Source organism: Drosophila virilis, chromosome 4 (assembly GCF_030788295.1).
Source record: "Drosophila virilis strain 15010-1051.87 chromosome 4, Dvir_AGI_RSII-ME, whole genome shotgun sequence".
Classification (NCBI taxonomy): Eukaryota; Metazoa; Arthropoda; class Insecta; order Diptera; family Drosophilidae; genus Drosophila; species Drosophila virilis.
In genome coordinates, this window is record NC_091546.1 from 7128531 (window position 1) to 7152819 (window position 24289).

At 38.4% G+C, this 24289-nt stretch overlaps 2 protein-coding genes across 2 annotated transcripts; both read right to left on the bottom strand.

The window, feature by feature from the left end:
- Positions 1-236: 236 nt before the first annotated feature.
- On the bottom strand, positions 237-3424 carry LOC6629237 (nonsense-mediated mRNA decay factor SMG8). The gene is made up of 4 exons (XM_032438131.2): positions 3303-3424; positions 2181-3246; positions 2081-2127; positions 237-2025 (listed from the first exon to the last, which is right to left on the bottom strand). Exons 1-4 carry the CDS (start codon positions 3356-3358, stop codon positions 306-308), a joined length of 2889 nt encoding a protein of 962 aa, XP_032294022.1. The 5' UTR covers positions 3359-3424; the 3' UTR covers positions 237-305.
- Positions 3425-4926: 1502 nt separating this feature from the next.
- Positions 4927-22474, bottom strand: LOC6629236 (protein phosphatase 1 regulatory subunit 14B). The gene is made up of 4 exons (XM_015173015.3): positions 22080-22474; positions 5918-6242; positions 5776-5850; positions 4927-5708 (listed from the first exon to the last, which is right to left on the bottom strand). Exons 2-4 carry the CDS (start codon positions 6131-6133, stop codon positions 5625-5627), a joined length of 375 nt encoding a protein of 124 aa, XP_015028501.1. The 5' UTR covers positions 6134-6242; positions 22080-22474; the 3' UTR covers positions 4927-5624.
- Positions 22475-24289: the final 1815 nt, after the last annotated feature.

Genomic DNA, 24289 nt, shown 5'->3' on the forward strand with positions numbered 1-24289 from the left:
TAATGTATAATACATATGAACACTAATCCAAAGTCGAGTCGATATTTGGCTGTCAAAGAAGCTACCTGCCTAAACCTCGGCTAAGGCTAAGATCGCACATCGGGCAATTATGTTAAGTTCTGTTGGAAAAGATATCTTGATCAAACTAAGCACATCTGTTTTCTATATTATCGTAACATACCAGCAAAACCGTATCAAATCCAACTACTAAATTATATGAGTCCGAGGAACATAACTTCCGATTTTGCTAAAAATCAATTTTATTGATTTTTATGCAAATTATGTTTTCTTTTTCATAAATTCCTTTATAGTCGTGTAAAGGTCAGCGGGGTTATCGCTTGCTGATTCGTTTCGTTGGTGTCCGTTTCGGCGATGCCAAACATGCCGGCCAGCAGGCAGCCGGAGGCCATGTTGTCGTCCGGCTCAAGTCTTTCTGGTGGTGTTATCAGCACATTGTCGCCCTGATAGACGTAGGGCAAGCGCAGTATCCAGTAGGCGCTCTGCGAAAGTCGCGGCAACGTGGGGCAGCCCAAGGTGAAGGTGTATTTGCCCACGCACATCTTGGGATCGAGAATTATGTTGACTGGCGCCTTGGGTGTGACCACATGAATGCGCATAAGCTGCGCCAGATATGTGGGCTGTGCGCGACACGGGCAGGGGAAATACAGGGGCATATTGTTGTTCACCACTTTGCTGCTGGTGTCGCGTTCAATGTCCGCACCGCCGCGCAGCACACGATCCGGACTGCACATCATGAAGCGATGGCCACGCGAGCACTCGTACTCGAAGCCAACGAAGATCTTGAGCGCTAGGCGATCGCCGTGCTTGCGATAGCGTTGACTCTTCTTGCCCATCGACTGCTGTTGCTGCTGCGGATGCTTGTGCGGTTGAACGAGGCGGACGTGCACGTCCCAGGGCAGCAGAAAGTTGGCGCCGGACAGAAACCCGCTTTGGAAATGCTCTTGCAGTCCGGTATTGTGACTATAAATGGAACTGGGCCCGACACAGGCGAGCGACCAGCTCGGAAACAGCGGCAGTAACTCGCAGCCGCTGCTCATGTGCACCAAGCCGGGCAGATATTCCGTGGTAGAGACCTGCTCTGTCGACGCTACAATCGGCAGCGCCTCCGGACAGATCTCGCTGACTGCGGCATTGGCCGCATTCTGATCGGTGCGCTCCTTGAGCTGCAGCACTAGCTCGTTGGCTGTGTTGGCACTGGAGGTGCCGCTGCTGGTGCTGTTGCTGCGGCTGCTCAAGCCACTGCTGGCAATTTGCGAGCTGATCTCCGGTGATCGCACCTCCTCGCCCTCATTCAGCGAGGCGCCAAAACCCGCTATCGACATGTTTAAATCGGAGCCATAGGTAGCCGACAATGCCGGCTGCGAGCAGCCATTGCTTAGGGTTATCTGCGGCTTCTGTGGTGCCTGTTCCGTTGCGTTAATCGGCTGGGAGTAGAGCTCACCGGCGGCCTCCAGATCGCTGTCGCCTCCTGTCGCGATCTCCGTGCGGTTCTTAGCCGCCTGCAACAGCAGGGGAAAAGCAGCCTCAAAAGCGGCCGCTCGATAATCACTTATTGAAGGCGTAAATACGGGCAACTGAAACTTTTTAACCTTGACGCACAAATTACACATGGCAGCCATATGCTCGTAGTAATCGTAATTGGCCTGCCGCAGTGTGAACGGGTCCTCTCTCCTGCCCTGCGTGCGCCCACAATTACAGCTGGAGATGTGCACAATGCCGCTGCTATGCTTATCGTGCGGCGCATCCTTTGGCTGTGTACAGGGATTGCCACGCAGGCTGAGCTGTTCGCACTGCTGCCTGCCGTCGTGCCAGTGCCTCAAGCAAATTTCACTGAGCTTGGCCAACGCCAGTTCCGCATATGGACCGCGTCCTTCCTCCTCAAAGGCCAGTATAGCATCCGCCAGCAGCTGCCTGTGCGTGACGCTGCCGTAAATGGCGGGCGCGGAACTTTTATAGGCGGATATGCCCTTCTTTAAGCCCAGGTCGCACAGATGGCCCCAGAATCTGTTAAAATAAACGATTACTTGGGATAAATACACAAATGGATTGTTTCACTTACTTTTTCTCATAGTTGAGGCTTTCGTTAAAGTCCCGCAGATAGGCTTTCTATGGAGGATTTCAGTTAATAGACAAAGATAAGATTTGTGATAGCTATTTACATAATTTTGATTATTTGTTACGTAGCTGACTTCCTGGATATTCCCGATGAGCAGCCTGTGTATAGTATCCATGCAAATGTGCCAATCATTAACTCCCAGCAACTGGAACTGTGCCGACTGTGGCAGCTGCTTGAAGGAGCCCTCATCAAAGCAGCCTTGCAGTGCATCCTGCACATGACGCTGCAAGAAGTGCCAAACGGTGTGCTTCTTTCTGTAGAGCTGCTCGTCCGACTCACGCGCCTCGTAGCCCGCGCCATAGGGCTTGACAAAGCCCTCGAACGGTGCAAGCTCTAAAATTTCGGTGTCCTCCTCCTCCTCTTTGGAGTCCGACTTGTACATGGTCGCGTTAAGAGCCTCAATGGCAAGCAGCAGCTGATCCGGACGCAGCTTCTCGTGGGCATTGTAGAACACAAACTGCTTGTTGTTGGGCAGCGCGAACAGGGAATTGTTGGCATTGTTAGTTACAATGTTGTACTGGCGCAGCAGCTCGTATATCTTGTCCTCCGTTTGGAATTCATAGGCGGAAATGCGTTCCCGTGACTTCTCCTCATCCTGGGGATAGTTCTCGAAGAGAAACAGAACGCGTGGCGTGCAGAGTCGCGCCCTATCGCTGAGCAAGCTGCCGGCAGCTGTTTCACGCAGCATTTGTGGCAAAAAGTCCAGCACATGTTTCTCTCGCACATACTTCAGCAGCTGGCAAATTGTCACCAGTGTCGTGTCGAAGGTCTGTGCAGTTTCTACGTAAACTAAAATGTGACACACGTGCAGCGCCAGCAGCAGCATGCGCAGAAACCGACTCCGCATCTGCTCGTAGAAGCTGTCAAAGTCAACGGAAGTTTGCTTCAGCAGCTGCTGGCCCAGCACCGCCTCATCGTGGGTGGTCTCAAAGTGCAGCAGCAGCATGTTGGTGCCGGGCTTATAATAACATAGAATCTGTCCGTCCGCCGGCTCGTGCGTCTTGTCGGGCTGCATGCCAAAGGCGCTCATTTTGTTGGCCTGCGCACACTTCGAGCGCCCAATTATGCCGACAATCACCAGCGAGTTCTGTAGCTCCAATAGCAAAGGCCTGTCGTGGTACACGTGTTGGCGATTATCTAATTCTGTAGTTTTTCACCCACTTACGCTACATGCTCGGGTATGTCCGGATACTTCCATGTGTAATAATTTTTGTAGCTCATGTTTCGCGTGCGGCCAAAATAACGACAAGGCAAACATAAACAAGACGAGATGGCAAAAAGATATCGATATATACCACACTTCTCTGCTCGAAATGCATTACCGATAGCTATCGCATAAAGTGTATCGATTAAAATGTATTACAGCAAGCGCCAAGAGCTATCGTTTTTTAAATCTTTAAGGCTAAGCTCGTTAATTAAACAATTAGATTGTTTTGTTTGTCTAAAGCATTACCTATAGCTATCGCATAAAGTGTATCGATTAAAATGTATTACAGCAAGCGCCAAGAGCTATCGTTTTTTAAATCTTTAAGGCTAAGCTCGTTAATTAAACAATTAGATTGTTTTGTTTGTCTAAAGCATTACCTATAGCTATCGCATAAAGTGTATCGATTAAAATGTATTACAGCAAGCGCCAAGAGCTATCGTTTTTTAAATCTTTAAGGCTAAGCTCGTTAATTAATCAATTAGATTGTTTTGTTTGTCTAAAGCATTACCTATAGCTATCGCATAAAGTGTATCGATTAAAATGTATTACAGCAAGCGCCAAGAGCTATCGCTTTTTAAATCTTTAAGGCTAAGCTCGTTAATTAAACAATTCGATTGTTTTGTTTGTCTAAAGCAATTAAATTTTATTAAATACTTTAAGCATACCTTACAGCTTTCCGTATTTTCCGTATGCCATAGCGTGTGTGTATTTTTGTTTGCTTTCCATATTTTTGCATCAATTGTCAATGTTAAACGAGAGTAAAGTGCATGATTAAGTATAATGTATAAATGTTTAAATTTGGAGCTATATAATGCTGAATTAAGTATGCGTGTTTGGCTAAATGAGCACCTAAAATGATTTATGTGTTTTTAATATTATTATATTTATGCAAAGAGCATGTTTAGAGAGTTTACTTATGCTATGCGTGGGCATAATTAATAGAGCATACAATATAGTATCATAGAAGAGTGCATTATCCGCTAATTTCAAGAGCTATCAAAGTGCTTAAAATGGTGTTTTAAAATGTATGTTGCTTTTGCTTTTGCCATGTTGAGCACATTTAAAATACTTGTATGTTAGATTTCAATTGCTAGTAAGTACTAATAACTACTACAAAGAATGTCGTGGAGTGAAGATCTCGAATGCTTCATCAAGGTATTTACAAATAATTTGATTGGAAGTTTTTCAAAATTCATTTTATGCTTTATGTTGAGTTTAATGGGAGTATTGTGTTGAGTTTCTTTGACATTTTATTTACATTGTGAAAATTAAAGATTATGAAATTCTTTGTGCTTCAAATATTGTGTATGTATTGCAACTGTCGGCTCACTGGAACATCTAAAGAAGTTCCTTTAATACAATTAAAAACAAATAAAAATAAAAACTAATGCTATTTTTTTGCCCGGCTTTTATATTTTATCTTGCACAATTTCTTGTTTATTTTTTTACTTTTGCTTTCGGTTAATTTTAGTTTTTAGCGGCTTTTTTTTCGCATCATTCCTACTCCACGTTTTGGCAGTGAACCTGAGCTTACATCTTTGTTTACGTGTTCGATTTACTTTACACAAACATTTCCATTAAATATCGTCTTGTACACAATTTTATTCAAATCATTTTCGGGTAGCTACAATATTCAAGCACATGACAATAACATATATTACGATAGAAAATTGTTTAATGATTTGTTAAAAAAACAAATACAATTAAGCAGACGTAGGCAAAAAACAAAATCATTTGCAACAACCAGAGTGTTTACTGTAGTTTTTTTTTTTGAACTTTGTTTTACTAGTTTTTACTACACACGCTTTCCGAAAAAACTCATTTTGCATTACAAATAAACAATTTCGTATTAGTTTCAGGCCATTTACTATACACATATGTATAATGTACATACATATATTTATATATATATATATTTGTTAATTTATGAAATATCATCACAAAATTGATGAAGTCATGATTTAAATTTGTATTCTTATGGCTAACGATGCATTTTATCGGTGTGTTCTTTAAATTAAGACTAAACTTTGCAAATACAGATTTCAAACAAGCAAAAGTCCTAAATGAAAAAATTCTGAATAAAAAAAAAATGATATTTCGGTTTTATTCTTTGTTCTTGTGTGGATCTTAAAGCAGCTAAACTTAAAAGTAAATTGTATTTCGCTTGCATATTATATGTTAGTATATATATGTATTACATTATGTTTAATGATTTCTTTTCTTATTATTTTTTTTTATTTTTTTTTTATTATATTTTGTATTTATTGAAGAGCCGGCGATTTACAGCGTTTTTGCGCGATCCAATAAATCGCCAATGAACTTCGATATGTCCGATTGCGGGCGTTTGCAGACTGACAATAATCTCTGCATGAGACGAGAATTTATTTAATTTATTTATCTGCAAATATTGATTAATAAAAGGAATACTTACAATAAGATGAGATCTTCTTATGTCGTCTGTGTCCATGTCTAAGATTTCATCGATATCCACATCGATCGCCTCGCTCTGCAATACCCCAAAAGCAATTTATATAAGAAACTCGACTCGAGTCAGTTGGGAGCTGTCATCTTACCGGCGGATCAAAGAGCTTCTGCAGCTCATCGTATAGCCACATTTCGACGGCCAGACGCTTCCTGATCAGGCTCATCTGATGTGAGCCATATTTGGCGGTGAGGAACTTTTCCCGTCGCTCCTTGACCTCGGCGCCCTTCTCATTGAAGTTGACCCGCAGATTTGTTCGGTTCGGCGAGCGTTCGCAATCGTTCATCTGCTCCAGGCCGCACTGCATCTTCCAAGAGCTGTATGCACTGCTAGTCGTTGTCCGCGAATCAGTTGTTTTTTTATTATTTATTAATTAACACTTTTGCGTTGATTGAACTCGCAATTAATTGGCGTGGCTGCAATTGAAAGCGAACAGAAATTGATCTTTGAAATGCACTGCAAACAAATTTTGTATAAATGTTTTAACTGATGAATTAATTATAATATTATGCAATTGCAGCCGGGCGCTGCTTTCCTCATGCGTCATATACCAGAGGCACGTTCGATCTGCTTGGCCCATACCCATACGCATTCCAGTTATTAATGCCCGTTTTGGCCCAAAGGCATTTTCAAATTCCCGATGACTCACCCACAGCTTGCCACAGGCAGAGAAAGAGACAGAGAGAGGGAGAGAGGGAGCTACTCCTCTGCCTTGGCCCGGCTCTGTCTCTGTGCCCATAAAGTCAGACTCTGATTCATGCTCTTTTTTATTGTTTGGCTGTTGCTGGACTTGTTCTGGCTTTATCTATGGCCAAGATTTGACATGCCAACAAAGCGAAAAGGAATAATTGCCTGTCCACGTTTCACAGTTAATTTAATTAATGTGTAATGCATGTAATGAAAGCTCCACCGATTCGGCTGACATTTGACCTTTTTGTGAGCAGGAACATGCCTCCGCTGGACAACTGTCGACTGATAGTTGCAAAGTTTCAATTGTTGCCTTGATGAAGATAAATGAGAGCACTTGGAAAACTTATCCACATCGGAAAGTGTTTTCAATTGAAAATTACAAGCTGCTGCGAAACTTAAACAAATCAAATAAAGAATTAAGCTAACTAGAAACTTGGGTGAAATATACAGAAATCTAACACCAGAACCACATATTAAAATAAGAAAGTATTCTTTAAAAATGTTGACATACTATTTTTGACTTGGTTTAGTAGGTACATGGACTTTTTCCTAGTGGTTTTCATTGCTATTCAAGAGCTTCTGTTTATTAAATTGTTTATTCTATTCACAAGTTCTAAGACGAGTTCAATAAATTCTTACTTTAAACTAAATTTTCTGAGAACGTTGATGAGTTGGTTTAAAACAAAATTATAAATATCCACGATGGCATTATAGGCAGACAATTCGAGTTGTTGGCAGATCGCGGTTAGGGATTATAATCCTCCATTTCAAGGAGGAACCGCTTTGTTTAAAAAAAAAAAAAAAGATCAGCCAGTGTATTTTTTACAAGCCGAACTATAAATATAATTGTAAAGCTAAATTTTAAGAAAATATTCAACAATTCTGGTCCAGGTTTACGAACCGAACGAGCTAGAGACTATTTCCCTTGGTTTTGTGGACCTGATTTTATTATAATTTAAATAAAACAAATTCTTAATAGTTAATTAAGTTAAATAGTTGGTAGTTCTGCAATTGCAATAATCTATTAGATTCGCAATTCTATTCCCGTATTCCCAATTCCCGTATTTCCTGTTAAGGCCGAATTCCATGAAGAAATCAAATTTGTTTTTAGAAACAAATATTATTCTTCAGCTGTGCAAACAAACATTGATTGGGAAAATGTTTACAAAATTGAAACTAGATTTCGTAGGTATAAGGTATATGATTTGCACTTAATTCTTTATTTGCGTTTAAGTAGAAAAGTTTTTCCCGTTTGCTTGTTGTGTGTGAATCATTCAGTAAAAGAAATACTAATAAACAAAGTATAAGTACATGAACCATATCTTCAGAGGGAAGTACCAAGTATTTAGCCATAAGATTTATTCACGGCCTTTCCGAGAAAGAAGTGCCTATAGAATTTTATGGTAATACTTTGTAATATCTAAGGTGATGTGAATATAAATAAATAGGATAGATATGCCTTAGAGCTAGAGTCTGAAGAATGTGCATCAGTTGGTATATATGAAGATCATGATGGATGAGCCTGTTAATTTTGGAGAAGAAGTATTGCGACTAGGCTAAGGGTTCTCAGTACTCCCGACTTTTCCAATAATATTTGTTTATTCTTATGGTAAATGCCAATTTTAATTTCTAATTGGGCGGACATGGAAATTGGTCAGTTCTAGTTAATTGATTTGTAGTGCATTTGAAATGCAATTAGATTTCCAAATTGGCCACGGTATTGGTAGGGGTTAGGCTGATAGGGGGCGGGGCGGGGAGGGACTCTCTAATTTGAGGCTAGTCACATTTCCTTTCACAACGAATTAGCCAATAGGCAGGAGAACGAAAGCACGGGCTAAATTGAATCAAAACAGTTGTTGGCAAAGAAGGCAGGTGGAGCACACAGGTGAAACTATGCATGTGCCCCATCCCGGAAGTTTCCGCAACGTTGCACAGGTGAGGCAAGGTAAGGGGGTGGGGTGGGAAAACTGCGGCGTCTGTCGACAGTTACAATGTTGTTACAATTTTTTTTTGTTCATAGTTACCCAGCAATTGTAGTGTGCATGCAACGTGTTGCATGTTTTGCTGTTGCTGTTGCTGCTGCTTCTTCTTCTAGCGGCCATTGCAACATCATATTTATGCAAAGCTCTTGTTGCCGTTGTTGCTGCCACAACGTTAGATGTGGCAAGCAATAATAATAATAATAAAGCTAGTTGCCATGTACTTTAAAACTACGCCAAGCTAAAGTCAACGGTCAAATGTTTTTCTTTTATCTTTGAAAAATCCGCAGTTAAGTTTTTCCTATGCAAAACAATTTCTCACATTCCACAATTAGGGCTAAAGCTAAGCGACGCGTTTTAAGCAACGAGCGGCACGAACAGCGCATAAATCAGCGCAGCGCCTGAGAACTGAATAAACGCCTGCTAAATGCTATCATATCATGTCGAGCGGTCATCGTAATACACATAACATGCATTACACACTGGGCCAACGGAACCGCACAATTAGGCCTGATCTCAGGCAATTTCCGGTACACAAGAAATATTTAAGCACAAGCAAACAACCGAAAAAAAGAAAAAAGCCCAAAACAAGCAAAATTTACCCCCCTTCAAATGTCTCGTGTTACCTGCTGTGGCACCCGTTCTGCTCTCTCTCGCTCTCTCTCCCACCATCCCTCTTTCCTACCCCCTTCCTCACTCCACTCTCTCGCTCTCTTTGCTTTGCTTTGCTTTGACATGTTTCATAATTGCTTATGACTCTTAAGTAAATCTCGTATCAGATTTCGCCAGACAAGCACACACACACACACACACACGCACACACCTAGCAAACAGCCCAATTGAATGGTGTGAAAAAGATAGCAATAGCTGAGAAGTGTGCACATAACTCAGCAAAAACTCAACAGCATTGTTATTTATAGTTAATGGTCGGTGGAATATTATTTTTGTTTTATTTCTATTTTCTTTACATGCGGAAATCTTTGCCTTTCTGTTGCCACACACTCACACACATGCACACACAGCCTGCCAGTGTGTACGCTTGGCCTAAAATGCAGTGTGGCCAACAGTCAAAACTATTTCAATTCAATTTGCGGCAAAATTGAATATCTTTTTTTTTTTTTTTGTAGCTTTGTTTGGCATGTTGTGCGTGGGCTCAGTTGGGCGTATCTTGGGCTCAGAATTGGTGCCAGGCTCGTGTTGTCCCTGTTGCCATTGACATTTTTGCTGTTTTTTTTTGGGCCACGAAATTCGGTTGTATAGAGACATATGCAGTCGTTAGAAATGTCAGCGACAAAAATAAAGATTTTTCGCCTGAAATATGTTATAAATAAAAATAGCGAAATTGAGCACATTTTTCGTTTATTGCCGTGACAGCAAGAGAGAGATTAAATGGCATTAGCAGAGCTTAAAGCGGAATTGGCTAAACAGCACACGATTTTATTTATAGGGTTTTAATCGTAAATAGAAAAATTGGAAAATTGAAAATTAAAAAAGTGTAAAAATGTTTATATTGGCTAAATTTAAGAGCATACGTTTTTTTTGGAATTTTTCCCAACACTTGTTGAAAACATATTCCAGCGTTGACAAAATTGGGAGCTCTTCTGACTTATCATTTCTTTTCTATATTTATATTAAACATTTGCCGATATTCAAATAGATAAACAAATGTTGTTTTCCCATTGTTATCATGATCATAAAAATGTAATCAGCCGCAATCCTAAAATGATATCAGCTAAACACATTTAAGAAATCCCATAGAAACAAGAAACTACGAGAAATTTTTGAAATAATTTTCGTTTCCTTTAAATAAATATCTTTTACGAAAGGAGCCTTAAACTAAAGCTATGTTCAGGCATCAACAATTTTCAAATATTCCCATCAGCTTACGTAAAAAAAAAGTAGAATGTCATCAAAGATAAGAGCAACATAATAGCAAGAGTTCATATATACTACCCCAACAGGGATTAAAATTCAGCAATCATATAATTCATAATGTTTCAGTTACCCTAAGAAGAATATAATACCCTTAATATTCAATCAGTTGAGGCTAATCAAATTTTGTTATACTTTGTCAAACCGAAACACGAGCCAATTAACAAAACGCATATTTGATGAGCCATCATATTTACGAGAACAAAAACTCGAAAATAAAAAGCAGAGCAGCATTCAAAAATAAAGAAGAAGAGCAGATGCCAAAAAAGGAACGAATGGGTAACGACAGCTTCCATCTAATTGATTTTTAAGCATCGTCCAATCTGAACGCCAGCGGGCGCCCTGTCATCTTTTATGGCACACTCATAGCGCCCCCCCTGCCACCTTGTTGTCCATTTATGGCAAACATGCAAATCACATGCCACAAATTCGAGAAGTGGCGCAATTGCCGTTAAGACCTTTTACGACTTCGTTGTGGCCACTTTTGATATATATATATATACACATATATATATACATAGGTGCACAAATCGCGATTTATCGACAAGGCCTGGCGCAAAAAGTCTATGCTAATTTCAAGGAAATTACCACAAACGCTTAATTATAGATTAATAGCTGTGTCCATTTATGGTGTTATGGTACACAAACCAAAAAGAGTTCATTAAGGAAGAGCCTTTAATGATAAAATGACTGACTTTAAGATATCCTGTATGAATTCTGTTCTTCTGGATTTGGACTATTCGAGAATCTAACTTAAACTTTTGCTAAGAAGATTTGCCTAAAAAATCAAGATTTAGATATTGACTTTTAACGATTGCTTGGAAACGGAGCATGATATACATTACCATAAAAAAAATATACCCCTTTTACACATTTTTATTGGGTATATCATATCATATATTGAATTCAGCTTGCGGAATGTGATCGAGAGAATATCCATTTTAAGCTGTTGTTAAACAGGATTGTGCCAATTTTTAAAATGCTATTTTGTTGAGTTTTTTTTTTAACAATTTTAAATAAATAAATTATATTTATTAGAGAGCAGCTTATAAAAATCTCTGTGTGCATTCTTTTATATCCTAACTTTGAATTTCGAAACTCAGGATAATTTCTCATTACTTAGAAATTTTTAAGACTCCATCTTGAAAATCTTCCTAAAATTTAGGAAAATATGAAAAAAGTAATATGCTCTTTAAAAACAATATAACATAGCTTTCAGATAGATTACAAGCACCTGATTCCACGATAAAAATAGTAAACAAAAATTAGTTTGGCTCATTCTCTGCTTGTAATTTATTTCTGGATTGCGTTGTATCTCAGTTCTCCGAGTGTTTTTTGAGTGTCTGCCAAAAAAAAAAAATTGTTTTTGGGGCGTTGCGACTTAAGTTTTCGCATCATTTGAACATTTGTGCGGTTTTATGGGTTTAATGTGTGTATTTTATTTTTTATGCCCAACTTGCGCACGGTCCTAAATTGGGCTAATGACTGCAGACTGCGGTTTGTGTATTTGTGGCATTTATTTCAAATTGAAATGGAATCCAAAACATAGAACTATGGTCCGTAAGCTTTTACTAAGCCAGGGGAAAAAAACCGAACATAGATTAACATAAACGAAATCAAATATACAAAAGAAATGCAAATAGCAAAAGCGACTGAGAAATGGTCGAGGCAAAAGAAAGAGTCTATCGTGTAGAGGTGTAGAGGAATAAATATGATAAGGCATTGAAAATGAGTTCATTAAGTCAAAACGGGGCAAAGCCAAGCGTGGCATTAACCCATATTGAAAACCAGTTGCAGCTCACATGAACACGGATATCTGAGAGAGAGAGAGAGGGAGAGAGAGAGAGAGAGGGAGAGAGGGAGAGAGGGATATTGATTTTGAAATTCGAAATTCATTCATACGAGTTTCCATAAGAGGTTTTCAGCTGTTCAGCTTGAGAAAAGTGAAATGTGAAATGTAAAGAAAGAAGATACCCAGCCATACGAAGCATACACAAATATTCCAGTTTTGTGTATGCAAATGTTTATGATTGGAAAATAAAAACCAGAGATATCAGGAATATATTTTCCAAGCTCAAGCATTTTATATATGTATGCCTGACACTTGACTAGCCTAGACTGGGCTTGGAATCGGGTCTATTAATATTACTTATTATTTTTCATGCGTCAGCTTATCAGGTAGACATTACAATAAATTATATTTTATTTGTATTACAGCAGCTGACGCATTACATAAACGGGGCGATAACCCGCAGCTGCCACAATCTCAGGCCATAGAAAATTTCCATAAATACTCATAAATATCAATAAATAATAATCATATTAATGATAATAATCATCGAACAACGCAAAAAGTTTTGTTTCGGCAAATTAAACACTTTTCAATGGCAATTGAATTTTCTCTGATTTTTTCTTCACACCTCAATCATGATTGATTGATCTGTGTGCGCCCAGCCCCGCAGCAAGCGTTCCCTCCGCTTGATGTATGCTAATTTATAGGCGCGAATTCCAATATTTGCGCATTTGTGTTGAGTCTTTTATGCGCAAATTTATCTTGAATACATTTAAATTAATCGGCAGACTACAAACAGAAAAAAAACAACAACAAAAAACCGGCAAAAAAATTTAGAAAAACGTGCTGGCAGCCAAATGAATCTATTTATCAAAATCAGTCGCTAATAGACGACTGACAGATACAGATACAAAAGTTCAGATGCAATTTTATGGACATTAAAATGTTATATAATAAAGAAATGCAGTAGCTAAGAAATTGATAACATAGAGATACCCTTTATATATTTTACACTACAATTTTTATCCATCGAAATTGATGTTCAATGGGCAAATTGTTGCTTCAACATGTTAAAACAAGTAAAAGGTTCTAGTCGGAAGCTCCCGACTAGGGTATACCCTGATCCCTCTTCTTCCAACATCAAATGCATATATATATTCTATTTTAGAAGCTATATGTCAAGTTTGGCGACTCTAGCTCTTATTATTTACCAAAATTGCCCAAAAAACAGGATATCGATATCGATTTTTATCGATTGCTTGGAAACGGAGTAAGCTATCGATTATCGGAAACAAACTGGATCTGCGCGGGAACTAGGAGCATCTAAATCTATAATTTTAAGTCTCTAGCTCTTATAGGTTCTGAGATCCTTGCGTACATACATATGGACGGACGGACGGACGGACAGACAGACGGACATTGACTCGGCTATTGATGCTGATCAAGAATATATATACTTTATGGGGTCGGAGATGCTTCCTTCTGCCTGTTACATACATTTGGATTTCGCACAAATACAATATACCCTTATACCCATTTTTAATGGGTTCAGGGTATAAAAATAAATATTCTTGATATGTGTGTGGTAAAAGTGGAATAAGTTGAGTGAAGTTACTCAAATATATATAGAATATTATTGGTTTATCAATAATTAAAACGAGAGAATAAGGTTAAATCTCCTTGTAATTTCCCTTTCATTGCTAAAAATATTTGAGCAATAAATTAAATTCGAAATTGTGCACACGATTACCCGTAATAAATATAATCTCTATATATAAAAGTGTTTGACCTGACTGATTGATTGGTGATCAACGCGCAGCCCACACCGTACGAGCTAGGTAGTTGAAGTTTTCACTGAAGTTACCTTATGTGATGAAAGTGCACGTCAATTCGTCCTTGCTGGAGAGATTTGGGGTGTGACGGTTCGCGCTTAAATGGATTTTTAATGATCTACATGAAACATCATTTAAGACGTGTTTCACACTTAACGCAGACACCAAGCTTGCTTGGTAGAAATGTGATTCATACATACATACATACATACATACATACATACATACATACATACATACATACATACATACATACATACATACATACATACATACATACATACATACATACATACATACATACATACATACATACATACATACATACATACGTACATACATACGTACATACATACATACATACATACATACATACATACATACATACATACATACATACATACATACATACATACATACGTACATATATACGCACATACATACGTACATATATACGTACATACATACGTACATACATACGCACATACATACGCACATACATACGTACATACATACGTACATACATACGTACATACCTACATACATACCTACATACATACCTACATACATACCTACATACATACCTATATACCTACCTACATACATAACTACATACAAACCTACACGCATACCTACGTACATATGTATATACGTACATATGTACATACGTACAACAAAAAAAAAAACAAGAAAAAAAAACAACAAAAAAAGTACAAAAAAAAAATACCAAAAAAAAACACCACTTCTAGCTAAGCATGAAAAACTGCAGAGCCTACTTGAATTCTTGAGAATCGAGGAGGAGAGCACTTGCTAGAAATTCGTTTTATTTAAATTTGCAGCACAGCGATAAACAAGCTTCGTCTGCGTTTTGTATTAAGAAACAAGCATGCATGCATACATATATACATAAATGCATACATACACATACACACACACACACACACACACACACACATACACACAAACACACACACATATATATAATAGTTAAGTGTGTTCGTAAAAATTACCTGTATTATTCCTGCTTTTAGGCTAACATTTTTATGGATAAACAAATATTATTCTATAAATATATTAATAAATTAACATAAATTTTAAATATATTGTTAATAAACATATATTCTATATATCTACATATATATATAAATATAGCAAAACAGAAACGAGGCACATATAAAAAGATGTATAAAAGCCAATATATAAGATTAAGCCCCCATTGACATTGTGTTCATAAATTTTCTCAATTTTCCTTTCTCTATGTGGAATATTTTTAAGTCAACGCCAGCTCCAACCTACGCAAGCCCGCATTTCCTGCTAATTGTTGTTGTTTTTCATTCAGCCCACACGAAGAATAAAAAAAATAAAGCTACAAGAAGAAAACTTCAGCGCAATAAATTCAATTAAAAACAAATAAACCGAAAACTGAGCAAAACTGAACAGAAAACATTTCCACAATCAAGGCACAATCATTCAGTATATGAGTCCATATATGTCCATATAGGAAAGCAATAAGATCAGGTTCCCGTCGAAGTTCGATGGACGTTGCGACTCGGTTGAGCTGCGTTTTGGGTTTCGGGCTCGAGAACGTTGTGTAAGACGAATTTATATTATATGTATATATATATATACATATATATTTGTGTTATTCAAAAAGCCAATTTGCCTTATTGCTTATTCATTTCAAAAGCGTTCTTTGGCCCCCCGCAACATGGCTTTAATCAATTTTGCGCACATGAAACAAAGAAAAAATGAAAAAAAAAAAAAACTAAATGAGGTTACGCTGCGGGCTGTAAAAACCCAAAAAGAGAAAAAAAATGCGGCTTATGGCTAAATAATTACAAGTGAAAACACCTACGAGATACACGATCTGTGCGGTGTCAAGTAGCCGGGCCAATAGGCTGGCCGCCACTCACTCAGTCAGTCACTCAGTCAGTCAGTCAGTCAGTTAGTCAATCTGTCAAGTCAAGTGCGCCAAGTTCGTTGACCCTGGCCAGAACTAATGGAGTCATATTCAAATGGCCAAAATGAATTGTCATGCCATATTTAGTTGGCCAAAAAGTTTTTCCAGCCAATTGCTTGTTCTCAGAAAATAATAATAAAAATTAAAAAAAAAAAACTCTGCTCTAGCCTACTTGACATCGGGAAAAAGACAAATAAAAAAGAAAAAAACGACTGTGTTTTCCAGCCAATTTTTCGTATTTGTTGCTTAATTTATTGTTTGCGCAATGCTTTTGTGCGGCGCAAGATTGCGTCATGGAGTCCGTTGATGGAAAACAAACATTCGAATAGGTGTGCGAGAGTTCTCAAATACATTTCTGAGCATTCAGTGTGTGTGCTGGCCAGATTGTTTATAAATAGATGGATTTTGTCATTGGCCTAAAGATTTTTGGCCGACATTTTGCGAGACACTGTCAACTTAAGTTGTGGGAACTTTTTCGTTGGACAACATTAGAAATGTATGCAACCACTTAAAAAAAAATAAAAGAGGGAATCAAAACGAGGCAAGGTTTATTTTGATGTCAGAAATGTTTTGCCTCGATCAAAGCTGTTCTGGGAAACTATCTATGCTTATCTGAGAAACGCACACATTTCATTTCCTTATAACAAACCATCTAAGGCCCTGCTGATATAGTGCACTATTTACACGACTTATCAGGAACTGTGCAGCAGCAGCAGCAGCAGCATTTTATCAAAGTCAAAGCTGTAGAACTCGATGCCGACGTCAGACCCAATCGATAATGTAAACATAACTCCCCGAACTCAGACGCAATTCAAAGTCAAAGCCGTACAATGGCAATGGTGTGGCTGAGGGGCGAGAGGAGGCAGGTTTAAGGTTCTCTAACAAAGTCGAATGCGATAGAAGCACAATATGTTGTACGCGCTATATGTGAACCGAAAGGCAATAAAATGAAAGAACTTAAGAAAAGATAGGACCGAAGTTTAAATACCCTTGAAGGTTATGAACCATATATTTCATAGAATATAGATTCTATATAGATAAAAAATTTCAGTTTTTCATTAAAATTTGGTGCAAAACATGAACACATATCATACATATATCAGGTTTGAACATATAATCTCAAGAGCGAACAGTTCTGGCCACGTAAATATGTCTAAAATGATTATTTCAATATGTTACACAAAACGTGACAAATGTGTTATACCCGGTCTATGCAAGGGCGTAACACAGAATATGTATACAATATGAACGATATCTATAAATAGCGACGTTTGTGATAAATAATGCAATAGAAATTGTGCGGGTCTCGCTTTGCACTTGGCGTACGCGAGGAGAGAGAGGAGAGAGCGAAAGAGATCAGGGGCAGGGGCTGTGTGATGGGGTGGGCTATGGGGGAATGGCAGTTGTTCATCACAAGTTGTGACCAGCACAAATCACGAAAATCACGCAAAATGCACGCAAACAACGCCTCGCAGCGGGGGCGGGGGCGTGGGGCGTGAGGTCGCGGCTTTGGCTGTTTATTTATTTATTTATGAATGCGGCAAGCTATTTACGTATGTATGTGTGTGTGTGTATATGCAGTTATATGCTATACATAACGGCTGTTGTCGGTCGCCTGGCAATGATGGAGGCCGTAAAGACGTCAAGCACACATCTCCATATGCCCACAGCACACATACACACATGAGCAGCAATGTGTGTGTGTGTGTGTGTGTGTGTGTGGGCTCGACTGCACGATTAGCGCACAAGATGCATTTAGCTGCGAATATTGATACAATGCAACACTCTATCAATATGTACATAAAGATGTCTTGTAAATATTAAAAAGAAAAAGAGAAATAAACAAGGGAAAATTGCAATCTACGGCAAGTCGCAGACTTATTACCCTTTGGACATATATGACATTATTTGTTTGAATATATTACATTATATTACAAAAACTATATTATATTATATTGTATTGTGTCATAGATGCAGACATCCGATCCGCCTGAGGATCGAGAAAAAATATATATATTTCCTATGAGGAAGTCTTCTTTTATGCGTTACACATTCAGTGACAAAGTTGTTATACCCTCGACAAGTGTATGGACATACAGTTTTATGAAGCACACTCACATTACACATACGCCCCGTCTGCCAACGCCTGACACTAGGTTAAAGTTCAATGGAACGTGCGCTCAGTTCGGCTCTGCTCCATTATCTGACCGTCTGTGATTATGTGCGCCTGATAAAAATTCTGGTTTCTCCGATACTTTATGAATATATAGCATATATATTAGTTGCTGTAATTGACCGCAGCTTTAATTGGATTGATATTGAAACACCTGCCATTGATTCAGCTCTTTTTAAATCAGCGAAAATAATATATTTATTATTATTATTTATTATATACACAAAGAAATGGCAGCTGTTTCGTAAAGGGTGTATATTTATTTGTATAAAGCTGCTTTTCAATCGCAGGCCCAAAAAATGTATCGACCCGGCCAATTGGCAAAATTTTAATTGCCTTAATATCCGGCTGGCGTTGATCTGAACGTCAACATGCTGACTGACATCCGACAGCTGGTTAAATATTTATCAGGCAGTTGACGCTACTTTGACATTTTGCCAGCTAGGCCGCATAAAATATACATAATGCCAACAATTTTTGGATTTGGGTCGTGAAATTGAAATGTTTAACAACTCTTCAGCTTGAAAATCAAATATTAACAATTATTCTGCTTGCCGTACTGCATAAGGCCTAGTTAAATGTAGCTCCAAACAGCCATTTTGAGTTCTTAAATAAAATAATGAGAAATAGCTGTCAATATACGAAAACCGATGAAAAACATAGTTAGATTATGTTTCGCATTAAAAAATGTGGCAAGTGCCAGAGAGATTTGCTAGAGATGAAGGTTTTTGATTGATTGTATACTCTGGAAAATAGGTAAAAAGGGTATAATGTTGGTGTGCAAATGTATGTAACAGGCTGATCTTGAACTTGATCCATATCAATAGTCGAGTCGAGTCGAGTGCGGTCTCTGTCCATTCGACTTATAAATTATATTACAAAACTTAAAAAATTTGAAAGTCTGCTTAACAAAATATTACAAAATTAAAAAACTTTTTTTGTTTATAAGTATAAACAAAAGAATAGCTATTTTATTCTTCACAATTGTCAAAAGCAATTCATTTGCCTTAAACGTCTTTAATTCCGCTTTATTGTTTTTTTTTTTTTTGACAACAAACTCAAGTCTCTGGCAATGTTTATTTTCACATTGCACTCTCTGATAAATTAGTTAATTGCGTTAAAGCCCGCATTTCATTAGTTAATTATGTGCAAGCTGCAAATATAAATAATTGAGCCACAATAAAAGGTTATTTAAGACAGAAATAAATATTTATGAGAATTATGAAAACATGCAAATACAAGAAGAATATATATATATATATATGGCGATCTGAATAAAAAGTTCGTCACGAACGTAACCGAACCCAAATGTAGCTCATTTGTATGTGCTGCAAGGCTTTCAATTAGAAGCAGAAGCAGCAAACAGACTCAATTTCATATATTATAGTTTGATATCTTCGTTAATTTCTATACATATTATCTAGCTGGTGTCTCCTTCACTTAACGTGTCTGACATTTCCGCTGGCAGAGATATGGCCAAGGCGGCAATTGGGCTTTTGTCTATATGCGAGACACGTCGCCTCTTGCTGATTAATCTTTTTGACGAAATCTTTCATGGAGCATGCTCACATTTTCAGACATTGGGGTTTGGCACTTTTCTCAGATTTCTGGATTTATTTGTTTATGTTGTTTTGCGGCTTTTGCCTGCGGATGTTTTTGTGAACATGCTGCTCTCAAAATATTGTTTAATTTCGATTAAATTTATGGCCATTTGACGCAGAACAAGCGTCATAATTAATGCTGCTAGTTGGGGTCAAGACTTTAAACTCTGGCGAAGGTCGAGCTTGTTGTTCTAAAAGCAACAAAAGAGATTATCTTGCGATCTGAAAACTGCAAAAATAATACAAATAAATAAATACAAAGACGACAGCGTATCTTTCAATCAATGTTTAAACAATTATTTCAAATACAATAGAGGGGGAGCACTTGGGCAAAAACTCAGGCGCTTTGTTATTAACGCTGAGGTCAAATCGGGCGAAACGCACATCTGGCCATCCACGTGAGTGTGTGTTTGCCTTGAGAATGTCTTAATATGTGTGTAATGACTTTAAGATACATTTGTATCTTTTGCAGACACACAGCACCCTGTAAACGTATCGATTAATGACTTTCAGATACATTTGTATCTTTTGCAGACACACAGCACCCTGTAAACGTATCTGTTAATGATTTTAAGATATATTTGTATCTTTTACAGTCGCAGCACCCTGCAAATTCAACGACTAATGACTTAAAGATACATTTGTATCTTTTACAGCCGCAACACCCTGTAAACGTATCGATTGGGCGGACAAACAAAGCACACGGCGCAAAACAAAATACAATCTATGTAAACATGTCAGAATCCAACTCGTGTGTCCAATACTTAATGTATCTTGTGCATCGATCTTCTACTACTTCTTCTACTTCTTCGGTTTTTTTTTGTGTTTTTTGTTTTTCCGCTTGCTCTGCAACGAGTGATTAGACACACACAAGAGGCAGCGGCAAATGTTATGGCAGCAATAAAACCAGGTTACAAAATGCAGCCAGACACAACATAAAACTCGCAAACGGCACACTTAAAAATCAGCACAGAAGCGCGCAGAGAGAAATAACATCAATAAAACGCGAATGGAGGTAAAAAAAAGTGAGTCTGTCGATTGATAAAAAGTCTATTAAAAAGAATTATGTTATGCTTAGACTCCACTACAAAGAAAGTCCATGTCGCATATCCAGCAACTTTTCTAGCTTCGAGCCAATCCCAACTTCGATTCACGCACCAAAAGATACTTTTCGCTTGGGTTCAACAAAAATGTTGCAGCTTTCGATAAGGTTGCATCCGAAAACTTTTTAATTAATTTGCTTTTAAATTTTCAACAATAGACCAAGCAACTATGCAATTTCGGGCGAGATTTGTTTGTGACACATTTTAATGGCACAAAACAACTTATTTGCATTTTAAAAAGCTAAAAGTTGTAATTTAACAAGTTTTTTGATGCAAAGCATTTGATGGAAATCCAATTTATAAAATCATTTTGATTTTACTTAACCAGAAAGTTAGCTTAACAATAAATATTTTGCTATTTTTCATTTCGCTCTTTAATTAAAATTCCTTTGTTCACCTGGCTGAATGAATTTTACGTGCAATTTGCAATTGGCATATAAAATGTAATTAAAGCTGGCATTTGCCACTGTTGGCCATCGCAGCCAAGTTCTACTGTACCCAGTGACTAACTAACAACGCTTTTCAACTTCTGTGTTGGATTTGATGCTCATCTAATGTGGCTGCTCCCAAGCCCCAAGCCCCAAGCCCCGGACTGCGACTGCGGCTGCGACGGCGACGGAGACGGCGACTGCGACTGCGACTGAAGCGTGAAGCGCAGTTGCGTTTTCGTTACGTTTGGCTGAATGCGTAGCCAACGGCAGAGCAGGGCAGTCCAGAGACGACCACCCTCCCGGCCAATAAAAAAAAAAAAAGAAGTAGTAGTAGAAGCTTCACATATGAAGTTGTAAATATGTAGGAGCTGGCTGAAATAAACGAACCAGCCACTGCATAAAATTCCTCAGCTCGACACGCACACACACACACTAATAGAGAGAGGGAGCAGCTTCTGTGCCGCAATGTCTGGTGCTCAAACCGGGCAGGTGGCTAGCTGGGCGCGCGCACGCTTCTAGCCAGGCTGGTCGGGTCTGGCCTGGCCTGGTCTGGTCTGGTCTGGCCGGAACGCTTGACCGGCTGATGATGCGCGGCCTCGACTCGACTGACTGGCCAACAACTTGTGCACATATTGGCATATTTTCCGGTTCTAGGCAAGAAGAAAGTGCAGACAGACGCTGGCAGCCGCTATTCGCATAAATATTAAACGGCCATCAAATAATAATATAATAAATAATAATAATAATATGTCAAAATTACTTTGCTTGTTTTTTCTTGGCAGCTTTCCAGGGATTTCGCAATTTGTTGTTTATTTTATTTATTTATATTTTTTTGGCAATTTCACTTGTAGTGATTTTTAATTATTTATTTGTGCTTTAACTGTTTTTGGATTTTCCACTTTTCTGCGGCTAATGAAATTTTCATGTGCACGAGAGCACAATGAGGGCGCACCGTGTGTACACACACACACACAGACACAGACAGGCAGAACAACTCACACTCTGTTAAACACACAGACACACAGATAAACGCGACACGAGACAAAGTGTTTATTTAACTGTTTTTGTTTATTAGTTTGTTAGGCGGCAAAGTCAAGCGTATCAATGCGAAAGAAACGCGCAGCCGATGAGCACCATTAAAAGACTGAAACTGAACTGAAAGCAGAGCCGAATTCGTAGCCAATTGCAGCCTGAGAGATACACAAAAATGTTAACGGCAGCCCGGCATGTCTGTTAACATGCAAAGAGAGCATAGAGCCAACGCATCGCTCTGTTAACATAACATAGTCCCGTCTCTTAAGTGGGCTGTGCGCGTTGATTGACTGTTGATTTGTGGGCTTTCCATGGTGCGATTAATGACAAGAGCTCAGCGGATGGCCGCACAATATGTTAAGCTTGGCTGCGCCGACTTAGTTGGAGTTAATGTTGTTCTTGTTGTTGTTGCTGCTGTCGTTGTTGTTGTTGTATCTGTAACCACAGATTACAAAGCGCTAGAGGCGCAAAAATCTCACTGTGCGATCCAATTTTAGTTTTTAGTTATGCATCAAAAATGAACAACATACAATTTTAAATACATTTCGCATAACGAACCGGTATAAATCTATGGACAATCCGCTTAAGTAACATATATATAGAATATAACATATATCCTATTAACATATCCATAACATATAGTTTTTATAAAATTGAATTTAAAAAGCATCTGTGATTTAATTGACAGGCATTAATAATTTCGAAAATATCTTGATTTTATAATATATTTTGATATTTTACATTAAATGCATAATATGATATTAAATAAATAAATTAATTAATGAAAACTGATTTTACTTTCACTTTATTTGATGGACATTTTTTTTACATCTGACTTTCCAAATTTTAACTAAAATGCTCTTCAAAGATTATTCAATCAAATGTGCTCGAATAAAATAACTTGGGCCCCATACTTGTAGCTGTATTTGGGATCAAACTTGCAGAGAGTGATTACATTTCCTAGGTACATTTCTGGGGCACATTTCTTGGGTACATTTCTTTGCAACATAATTAGTAGTATCACAGACATCAGGCAATTAAAGCATCGTATCGAGCATTAGTCGTAGCTACGCCTACTCGCTGTGGCCCTTACAATGATAGCTCACTGTACGGGTATCCCATAGCGTTAAATGTCACGCTGTTGAGCATTGGCAATGGCCATGGCCATGCTTAGAATGCCAGAAACAAAAGGCGCCGCCAATGTGCAACAAAAAATAAAGCACAAATGCAAACCAAACGGGTCACGATTACAGTTGGAGCTGGAGTGTGTGTTTGGGCTGTTGGGCACAGCGGGGCGTTAGCAGCAGCAGCGCTGGCATGGGTCGTAACAGACGCTTAACAGTGCGAGAGCGGCAGCTGTTAAGCAACAGAAGCAGCCAGTTTGGGCACGCGACAATATCAATAACAAAATCAACTACTGACTGATAGATGGATGGTTTGATTTTCACAAATGTGACAGACGTCAGTCAAAACTGTCAGCGGCAGCATTTAAGAAAATCGATAGATAAATAGATACTTAAACATTGGCTTAAATCGTTGTTGTAGCCAGCTTTTGGCTTTAACTTTTAATGAGCCGCCGTTTTGCTCTGCCTGACATCTCATTCATTACGGCGCGTTTCTTTTTATACTTAGCATCTACTAATGTACACAGTATATATATATGTGTATAATTTTATACCTAAACTGTTGTAGCTCTTTGCTGTGCGCCTTTGCCATTAAGCATTAGCCACTTGGCATTTGCCATTGTTTCGAGGCACTGCGTTTAACTGGCAGCTAGCGTTCCCATTGTTGTTGCCATTCTCTTTTCGGCTCGCAACTAATCAAATATTAATGCGCTGGCATTTAAATAATGCAGTAGCTACTGTATTTTCACTTTTTTTTCCGGGCCCAAGCATATTGCATAAGCTAAGGAAAGTATTTTTGTGCGCTGCCCACGCG